Here is an 11,269-nt window from a genome sequence, read left to right as displayed (position 1 = left end):
CATTAAATCCGGAACTCAAGCACCTCAGGTTCCTAATAAATACAGAGGTGTACAAATCGCTCCAACAAATTACTCTATGTTCCTGGGATGAGAAGTTATTATCGCATGTATTTAATTGTCACTCCTTTGTATTTCCTATGTTCTTGTTATCTTGACATGGTCTCAACACCTGTATTTCCTCCTGTATAACCAACACTTGGCCTGTATTTAACATCACGCAAGGACTCATCATAAGCTCCGCTTGCATATGAGTATAATGGAAGAATAATAATAATAATAATAATCCACTGCATATGTGATATCAGGGTGAGTTATTATCACTGAGTAGATGCAGAAGCTGATATGTTGTTGATAATGATGGATTTTTGCAGATATGACTGACTTGTTAAAAGGCTCTAATGAAGCATCAGTTAGTGGGGTATATGCCTTGCAGGCGTGTGCGAGATGATATGTATCAACTATCTTATCAATATAGGCATTCTGACATAGTCAGAGCTTCAAGTTGAGATGATCGCGTATTATTCACATGTTGAGAAATCATTTCAAATCTCTCATCTGTCAGATCTTGTAGGCATTTTTAAGATCTTTGATTAGTTAATCTCTTTCTTTTGAATCTTCTCATTGTGATAGAATGATGATATCATTCACATAGAAGAAGATGATTAATTGATCATTAGAGAAGAGACATCAATTCTCTGATATAGAGGTGAAGTCTAGTGTTCTCAATGTTGAAGATAGTTCATTTAACCAGAGAAGGAATGATCTGTGTAATTCATATAGTGCTCATAGAAGTTTTAGCACATGATTTGTACACTTTAAATTTTACATTCTCTTCAACTTTCATCATTCATCAGGTAGTTCCACATATACTAGCTCATCAATATCACTATTAATGAAGACATTGATTTCATCTAGCTGTTCTGCATCTAGATCAAATACTGCTGTTAAAGCTAACAAGATTCAGAGATCTCTGGCAGCTAGTGTGTGAGCTTTTGTAGTGAGATCTGTGATTGATTGAAGATCTCCGTGTACACAGATGTGAGCTTTGTATTTCAAAAGAAAACCTTCATCATTGAATTTGTAGATGAATATTCATTATAGAGAAATAACTGAGATGTCTCTCTGTGATCTGCTAGTAATTTTATATGTATTCTGTAGAGATATACTATCTCATTCTCACTTAGCAGTGTTCTCAAATTCTTCATGATGTGAGTGTTTTTTGACATCTGCTCAGTGATTCAGTGGATCTGGCAGTTGAGATCTATGAATTCTTGAAGTTGGTATGAATGCTGTTGATGTAGCTGTATTATTGATAACAGTAAAAACAGTATTAGGAAATAAATTTTGAGACTTGTTGAAGTCTGTGTGTGAATGTGAATGAGAGAATGCATCATTGATCATTTGATAAGAATTGTCTTTGGCATTTTCAACTGTCACAAGATGGGCAGCTCTCTGTTTTCATGTTCTGCGGTCTTCAATGATATTAGCTTCATCAAAATCAGCACTAATATCATGAGCTCTAGATGCAATGTTCTGTGTTTGATTATCTATCACAGCTGGATGAGTATTAATATTAACATCAGAACCTGTTGACTCTGGTGTTGAATCTGGTGTAGAAAGATGCTCATTATTTTTCTTCTCTATTTTTTTGAAGCTTTGAGCATTTTCTTCAGAGCGGAAAACATCAATATCTGCATCTATAATCTCTTTCAATTGATTGATAGAAGTCATCAATGATTCTTGAACTTTCATATATAGAAGCTCCACCTTCTTAGATACTCAATCTCTTAGTTGTCTTTCAATGTAGAGATCTTCTGAGTTGAATTTTCTATTCTCATCAAACATCACATCTCTTGCTCTTATCACCCGTTCTAAGTGTGGAATTCAAATTTGATAGATGTTTGTAGAATCATATTCCACTAGATATTCAATATGTGCTCAGAAATCTAGCTTCTGAGAGCAGTTTCTATTGAGGACTTCATCTGGTATCTTTGCATAGGTGTGACATCTGTAGATTTGAAGATGAGCACAGAAGTGAGGTTTGATTTGTAGGAATTCTTTCAATGCTTGTAGAGATGACTTTCAATCTAGGATTCTAGTAGGGGTTTGATTCGCTAGGTAGGTGGCAGTAAGTGTGATCTCAGGGAAAAGTGATTGTGACAGAAGAGATTCTATCTGTAGAGTTCTTGTCTTTGTTATTAATATTGCTCCTGCTCACTCTGCTGCATTATTTTACTCATGAATATACTCTGAAGAATACTTCATCTCTAGGTCTTCATCATTCACTCAATTTATGAAGTCATCTGCTTTCTTGACTGCAGTATCATTATCAATATGAATGATCTTTATAGTACAGTTGAATTGATGTTTAATTCAATTGATAGCTTGTCTAAGAGCTTTTCAGATTTCTGATTTTCAGATAGCTGTTATAGCTATATGGAAATGTAGATAATCACACATGAAATGTATGAGATAATGCTCATCATTATAGCACTGTGTAGGGCCATGTGTGATATCCGTGTGTAGGCATTTGAATGGTATTTGAGATCTAATGTGAGAATGTCTAGATATTTGATTTTTTGCATTAGATAGATGACAGGGTTTGCAAAGCTCAGTGATAAGCTCATCTGCAGTGTCTTCTAGATTAGTGATTTGAATACCAGTTGCATCATTTGCAAGCTGTTGAATGATGATTTTCAATGAATGTTCTAATCTCTTAGACCATGTAGACTGAGTAGCTATAGAGATCTTAGGTTTTTGAGAAGGTTTTGTGTGTATTGACAGGTTGAAAGGATGATTTGTTGAAGTGTGTTTTAACAGATTAGAAGAAGGATTTGTAGAAGTTGAAGAATTTGAAGATATCATTTTTTCAGATATAGTGATGTTAGAAGTGTGTGATGTGGTAGCTACTGCAGCTTCAGTAGTTGATTTTTCTGAGATAGTTGAATAAACAGCTGTTTCACTATTATATTCTGTAACTAGCAACTCTTCAAATACTTCAATACATGCAAAGATTGTATTATCTGTGTGTTTTCACAATCTGAAGTCTTTTCCATCATAATAGATGCCTTCTATATGGAAACACGGTTTCCATGCGATGATATTTGTATGGAAATTCGGTATGTAAGCTGTGTTGATGAGATTGACATTGAACTGCTTTTCTGCTTCATTTATCATGATAGTTCTAACAGTTTCATAACCTTTAACTTTAGTGCTGGAATCATCTGTATAGACTTCTGCATTCTTGTTTGCAGGTGTAAAGAATAGGAAATGTGTTTGATTATTGCATATATGCTGTTCCGCGCCAGTATCAAAGATCCAGAAGTTTCAGAGATAGGAGTGTGAATTTGAAGAGTTCATTGATATTTTCCGGATCTGCTGATCAATAGATTGATGATTGATAGATTGATGATTGATAGATTGATGATTGATAGATTGAGGAACTGATTGCTTCAGAATCATTCCTTCTAGAACTGCTTCATTGACATCTATCATATCTGTATTCATGGATGATTCTCTAGATATCACACAATCAATACATCTCTTCAATCCTTGATTTTTAAGAGCTTGATTGATCTGAGTTCTCTTCTCCCCATTTTTCTTTCATCCAGGTGGCTTCCTTGATGAATTGAGATAGTAGCACTGGGCGTATCGGTGACGGGCTCTGCAGATGCAGTTTTCAAATGTCGCTGATGATGATTGCTGAGGTCTTTCATTAAGAGTAGTGAAGTTCATAGGTTTATCTTCTTTGAGAATACTCATTTCTCTATACTGTTTCTTGAAGTCCTTAACTAACTCTATCAAAGATATGACATCTTTATCACATCAGATATTCTTAGTCCATGCTTGTGTATAACCTGCATCAATAGCTAGATTCACATTTAAGAAGTCTTTCTTCAAGTTGAACTGTTCAGCTATATCCGCCTCTTTGATATCATCTTTGATGAGTGATCAGTCATTTAATCACTTCTCTATACCTCTGTTTTTCAGTGCTTTGCAGAGATCATGATATCAGGTTCTCACATTATCTTGATAGTCCGCGGTTGTGAAGAAGAGATGATCTCTTAATGAACAGATAATGTCATTTACATCATCATTCTTGCTGTGTACATGTCATAGCTCTGTGGCATCCACTGTTCTCCATATGACATCTCATATCTTTGTCATACCTTCATTCAATTTCTCATATTTCATATATTTGATTTTCCACGCAGTGATCTTGATGTCATATACTATCTTGGCCTCTGCAGTGGCTTCTTCTGAACACTCGGGTTGCAGAGGTTCTTCTAGTTCAGAGAAGATATCAGGTTTGTCAAGATTGATGAAGTCTGATACCTTCTTGTTCTTTGCATATTCTAGCATATGCTTGTATCAAAGTTCACAATCTTCAGGAATGCTAAGGTGTACAGTTGCACTAGACATTGTCTTGTCTGTCATATCAGTTATATTGAATGAATTGAGGAATTGGTTCAAGTATTTGAGAATAGATATGATCAGAATTCAGGGTGTATAACAGTTGAGTATATTGAAATGTATACAAGTGAGAATCTATTGTCTCAGTTTGAATGATAGTTATTAGTTTGAATGAGGATTGAGATCATGAATCAGATATAACAGTTGAGTAGATTGTACTGTATACAAATGAGAATCAATCATCTCAGTTCAAATGATTGTTGTCAAATTTGAATGAGAATTGAGATCAGTGTATCATGCTTCTCTTCAGATGCTGCTTACTGGGCTCATAACTGTTGAAATAGGTGTCACAGATGAATATGTTGGAGACATATGAATCTTATGTGTATCAAGATCTGCTTGTTATATTATCTGTATACTATCTAATATATCTATTTCATACAAAAGATAGAGCTATTTATAGTAAAATATATGTGTGAGCCAAGAGAGCTAGCATAAGCGAGTATTAGACAAGTGTTGTAGTAAGCTGATGATGATGAGAAATATTGTAGTAATATGATGTTGGTGGCGTTCAGTAGTGTATAACCTCTTTTTCCTGACACAAGAATTGCATTCATTGTCATTTTCTCTTCAAATCATTGTCATCCGACCTCTTCAAGCTCCTGTTTGCAAATTTAAACAGGAGCTAATCTTTTCCCTGTTTCATCAGGGCATTGTCATAGTTATCTTCTGAATCTTCCTCTAATGTAACATGGTTGGCATGAACTGCCAGCATTGATCTTTCTTTTTATTATTATTATTATTATTCTTCAATTATAGATGTATGCAGTCAGAGACTATGACATCTACCTGAGAACTAAAAGTTCTCAGGGTTTTTCCTATATCTATAAAGTTAACTATTATACATTCACCAATTTCAGATATGCAAAATCAGAAAATTCCAGCCCAGAATACAAAAACTGTTTACAAATTGCAGTATTTTAACATCTTCTGATACTTTGAAACCATTTGACATGATAAAAGAAAAGAGAACACAGTCTTAAAGATAGACACATTAAATAGATAGATAGAAAAGAATAGAAAGCAAAAAGTAAAGTAAAATAACAAGAGACTGTAGTGAAACAAATTATTGAAAGATAGTATATAGCTGTTTTAACAGACTATATCTGATCAATTTCCTCCTCTTCATATTCAGATATTTCTGAATTCAGCCATTTTCTTGTAGCTGCTTGAGTTTCTGATAGAAAGTCTATTAAGTATTTAATTCCTGTCTCAGTTGAGAATAAGAATCTCATATTTAATTGATTTAGATCATACTTCTCTTTCAATCTGACTCTGAGACTATTATATACTGCACAGTGCATTATAATATGCTCAGAATTCTCATTTGCATTGCAGAATGAGGATTCTATTGAATTAAATCTATCATCAAATCTTTGTATATAAGATTTGAAATAGCCATATTCTAATTTCAGCTGTATTATAGATGAGAATATTTTCTTTTTACATTTAATTGAACAAGATTTCCACTTGGGTTTTGTTTCAAATCTTGAATAATGTATACTCTTCTTTTGTTTCTGCCAGCTTTCATTTCACTTGTCTAAACAAGATTCTTTTATTTTTCTCTTTATAAAAGACCAGGACACAATTTTTTAAATAGATCTGCTTAATTCTGAACCTTTTTTTGCAGCTGAATCAGCCAATTCATTATCATGAATATTCATATGAGCAGGAACTCAGTGCAGATGAATTATCAGCTTTGATATTCTTCTCTTTTGAATTTTTAAAATGAAGTTTAAGATCAGTTCAAGATTCATTTGATCATTATGAATCTGACTATTTCTAAGTCTTTTTAAAGCAGCTTGACTATCAGAGAATATTCATATCTCTTTCAAACTATTTTCTCTTTTATGAGATTTTATTTCAATAAGTTTGAAAGCTTTCACTATTATAAATAGTTCAGCATCAAAGACTTCAGATTCACAGCCTAAATTTCATAAATCTGAGATAAAATTAATATTATCTTCAGTATAAGCAATGCCTGCACCTAATCTATTCAAATTCTCATTTTTTGAGTCATCTGAATAAATCAGAATAGAGTCTTTTATATTGATTGTAGAAATTCTCTTCAAATGCTGTTCATATTCTTTCTCTTTAGATAGTTCACTTATTTACAAGTCTATAAGAGATTCAGGCTTTTCTCTTCAGAGAGATAACTTCTCATGATCAACTTTTTCAACATTTAAAGAAGAAAATTGATTTTTAATCAGTGATCATAGTCTGTACAGTTGAGAAGACATTTTCTTTGAAGAATTATTTTCATTTCAATCAAGAAATCTATTTCAATCCAGTTCATTTCCAGAGTTAACTAATGAAAATGAGGAAGAGACTCTTTCTCTGATTATATGATTTGAGCTCATCTTTATAACTCTCAGAGCATAGTTTATACAGGCCTTTTCAAATCTAATAGCAGAAGGAAGAATTGAAGCTTCAATTTTCATTGCTTTAATAGAAGATGATTTAAATGCTCTCAGAATTCTTCTCAAAGCTCTGCTTTGCAGACTTTGAAAGAGTTCAGTGAAATTTCCTTGATTATTTCATCAAACTTAAACTTCATAATCAGCTACTAAAGTAATACAGGCTATATATAACTGTCTCATAGCCTGGAAGAATAGACCTCTCTCTGTATTTGATAGTCTGATAATGCTGTTCAGTAGTCTTTCTGCCTTGACAGTTCTTTGTTGAATATGATATTTAAAATTCAACTTAGAGTTTAACCATACTTCTAATCATTTGACATTTAAACTGGGTTTAATCTCTCTATTTAAAAGAGTTAGAGATAGTTCTTTCTCATTGAATCTAGAAAAGAAATGAATTAACTTAGTTTTATTCATATCAAATTGAATTTGATTGATATCTGCTCTGACAAAGATTTTCTTTGCAGCTTTTTCAATCACTTTCAAATTCTCTTTGATAGTTTTTGAGCTGTAGACTAGATCAATATCATCTACATAACTCAGAGATTGCACTATTTTCATATTTCTATCTCTGGATTGATATGCAGTGTATATTGCAAATAAAATGAGTGAGATTGGAGATTCTTGCAGCACTTCTATTTTTATCTCAGTCTTTTCTTATTTCATTCTATCAAAGAAAAGTTATATGATTCTTTTAGACATAAAACAGTTAACTCATTTTATTAGAGAAAGTGACAGTTTTAACATCTTCAAAGTCTGAATTAACTTTGACTTTGAAACATGATCAAATGCTTCTTTTATATCAATAAAAACTGCAGTTGAGACCAGATCTTCATACTTTGTTATTTGAATATCATGAACAACTGAGAGAACAGTGTCAATTGCAGAACATTGTTTTCTATCTTTCATTTATTCACTGAATAAAAGAGAGTTATTAATAGAGCTTATAAAAGATAGTTGAGTAGCTATTATCTTTTTCAAAACCTTTTCTAGACAGTTTAATAGAGATATTACTCTATATGACTTAGGAATTGAAGTTTTTCTATTAGGTTTTGTAAGAATCACTTCAGTGACTTCGCTTCAGCATTCAGAATGATATTCATTTTTCAAGAGATTGAAAAAGAGCTTAAAATATTCATTCTTTAAGTAGGAATATGTATTTTGAATAATCAAGTGATTAATTGAATCAGGCTCTGCAGCAGTTTTAACAGAACTTGAGAAGATAGCTGACTCTAGTTCATCATGTGTAAGATCAGGCCATTCCCAGTCATTTTCATCAATGTAGTTGAGAAGTGATATATTCTCTTCCTCTGAATCTGAATCTGAATCTGGTGAGTTCTGAAAGAGAATTCTCATGAAAGCTTGACATTTTTCCTCAAAAGAGTTTGCTGTATATGATTCATTCTGAAACTCATATTCTAAGGCTGAAAGTTTTGCTACACTTCTTGTTTTAGTATAGTTAAAAGCTTTAAAAACTTCCTTCTCTTGTGCTTCTTCAAGAAATTTATTTCAGCAGTCTGTTTTAGCTCTTTTAATATCAGAAAAATATTCATTTCTGACAGCTTTGAACTCTTCATCAGATATTACATCATTCTTTCAATCTCTTCTAGCAGTAGCTAATTCTTTTCTTTTAGATAAGATATTCTTATTCCATCAAGGTTTTGAATACTCAGAAGATTTTCTCTTTGAAATATTATCTCTAACACTTATTAGAATAATAGATGTAATGAGCTTCACTCTATTCTCAAGCATTTCATTTGAGATATCTTGACCAGAATTTCAATATAGCTCACTCTGTCTTTCAGATTTTAACAGTTTTATGCTTTCTTCAACTGCTTTTCAATCAGCTTTTTCAAAGTAAAACTGATTAGAGAGAAGAGGATTTTCACTCATTTGTTTTTCACTCAGTTCAATATCAAATTGAATAATCTCATGATCTGATTCTGATGTCTCATTTGAATCAATAAACCAGTTTACAAGTCTTTTTTTCATTAGATTTTGTGACATGAAGATTAGATCTATAATAGATTTCTGTTTCATATCTTTTCTAAAGAATGTTTGTTGATCAGACTTATTAATCAGATCTATTGAATGCTCAAAGATTCATTCAATCAGATTATCAGCTCTCACTGCTCTCTTGCATTCTGAATTTCATCAGAGATGATGTGCATTGAAATCTCCTGCAATTATAGAGTTTCTTGATGAAGTTATATTCAGAAAACCTCTATCAATTATTCAGATATTGTTATTTTTCTTCAATGACTTTTTATTATAGATATTTATGAGCTGTATAGTATCAAACTCATTTTCTTTATCTATAATATCACTCATCAGAATATCAGGGTCAGACATGATATCAAATCTTAGATTAAATTGATATCTTGATCTCTTTCTTTCATAGATCACCACTCTTGACTTTATCTCAGACTTTTGAGATAGAAAGCAGTAGTAGCTTGAATGAGAAATAATATAATTTTACTCAGCATCAAAATTCGGTTTCTGAAGTAGTACAAAATCAACTTTTTATTCAAATATAATTTGAAGACAAGAATAAATACAATTTAAGTCTCTATTCACATTATTTTGAATAAATGTGATTTTTGAAGAGTTTTTAAACTTTTTTTGTTATTTTTGTTGTATATTCATACTAAAAGAGAGTAGAGATAGAGTAGAATCTAGTCACTATTATCAGATAGTAGATTATAACTATTTTGAAAAGTAGAGATCTCAACTGCTTGCATTATATCTAGTTTATCATCAGAGTCATTTCTCAATTCTCTAATCTTAACAGAGATTTGAGAATTCAAATTCTGTTTACATTTAGCTGAAGAATTGAAGTTTGAAGATTTAGATAGTTGAGAGTTTCTTCTTTTTCAGCTTGTAGTTGTAAGTTTACTGGCTTGACTCTTCTCTTCAGTTCTAGATTGACTTTAAGCTTCATCTTTTCTCCAGTTCTTTTGAGTTCTAGAAGCAAACATACATTCTTTTGAGCTAGATACATGTTTTTCTTTGCAATTAGAGCACTTAAGCAGTGTGTGTTGATATATTTCATCTCTTTTTGAGCATGTTTCATATTTATACTCACTAGTTTTGTGATCTCTGACACAGAATGCACATTTTGAGTCTCTAAAACATGAGATTGCAAAGTGTTCATATCTTTGACAGTTTGAACACTGTGTTTAAGCTTTGAGATTCATTCTTGAGTCTTTGTATTCATGAACTCCCATTTTCAAACCTGCTACTCTTACTTCAGAGATCTTTGACTGTTTAAGTGTTTTTATATATACTAGAACAGAGGCATTTCTCCTACTTTGTCTGAACTCAATTGAATTTAGTTATACAGGCTTCTTTCTCAGTTGAATAGAGTTGTATTCTTTCAATTCATGATTGAGAAGTAGCATTTCTTCTTTACAGTCAAAAATTTCAACTGAAATATCATAAAGAATGAATTTGTCTCACTTTTCATCTCTTTCAGATAGAATTGTTGTGTTTAGCAAAGATTCTACTGCTGACTTTCAGAGATTCTCATTCTGAATAAGGAATTCAGCACTGAATTCAGACATTGTAGTCAGAATGATGAAGTTTTCAAAGAATAATGACTCAATTGAAGCTATAACTGATTTTTGAACTTCAATATCAGTTATCAACTGAGAAAAGAACTGCTGATTAATTTCATTTCTGATTCTGAAAATGAGATTTGAGTTTAGCTTGTTTCTTTGCAGAATGTCCTGATTTAAGACTTTAAGAATAAGTCTTCTATTTCTGGAGATTTGAAAGTTTTTCTCTTTTTACATTTTCTTTTTCACTTTTCTATGAATAGAGGTATGAGCAGTATTCTTCTCAGTTTTCTCAGGATTTTGAGCAGATTTTGAGACAGCAGGTTTAGAGACAGCAGATTCAGCTGCTTGAGCATATGTTTTCTTCTGATTCAAAAAAGAAGAAGAGTAAGATGAAGAGTCAGTGATTATACTAGGAATTTTCAATGTTTTTTGAACTGTGTTTGAGATTCTAAGTTTGAACTTGATCATCTCCTGTAGTTGTCTAGCCTGAGCATGAAGAATTAACAGAACTTCTTCATTCATCTCACTCAGACACTGCTTTTCAAGAATCTTGCTTGCTTTTTCAAGTTTCTGTATTTCAAGAACTTGTTATTTCTCTATTTCTTCTTTCTTTCTTCTCTTCAGAATTTCAATCTCAGGAATAGCATTTGAGAAAGCATCTTTTTCCACATCAACTGAGTGTATTTTTGAACTCATTATTCTCACTCAATGAAAAGTTGATCAGACTGTTTCAATTGAGATATTTCTAAGTCTGTTTTCAATTGAAAAGTTGGTCAGACTGTTTCAAAAGAAGAATAAAAGACTTTTATGTATAAAACA

General features: G+C 32.0%; 1 protein-coding gene across 1 annotated transcript; it reads right to left on the bottom strand.

The window, feature by feature from the left end:
- Positions 1-3,785: 3,785 nt before the first annotated feature.
- BDBG_17850 (uncharacterized protein) lies at positions 3,786-4,362 on the bottom strand (the record flags this gene model as incomplete). Its single annotated transcript, XM_031725482.1, has 2 exons — positions 3,786-3,938; positions 4,170-4,362. 2 exons carry the CDS (start codon positions 4,360-4,362, stop codon positions 3,826-3,828), a joined length of 306 nt encoding a protein of 101 aa, XP_031580991.1. The 3' UTR covers positions 3,786-3,825.
- Between the last annotated feature and the right edge of the window lie 6,907 nt (positions 4,363-11,269).

This window comes from Blastomyces gilchristii, assembly GCF_000003855.2.
Source record: "Blastomyces gilchristii SLH14081 genomic scaffold supercont1.27, whole genome shotgun sequence".
NCBI lineage: Eukaryota > Fungi > Ascomycota > Eurotiomycetes > Onygenales > Ajellomycetaceae > Blastomyces > Blastomyces gilchristii.
The sequence above is the reverse complement of the archived record's forward strand: the minus strand, read 5'-3'. Positions and strand labels throughout refer to the sequence as shown.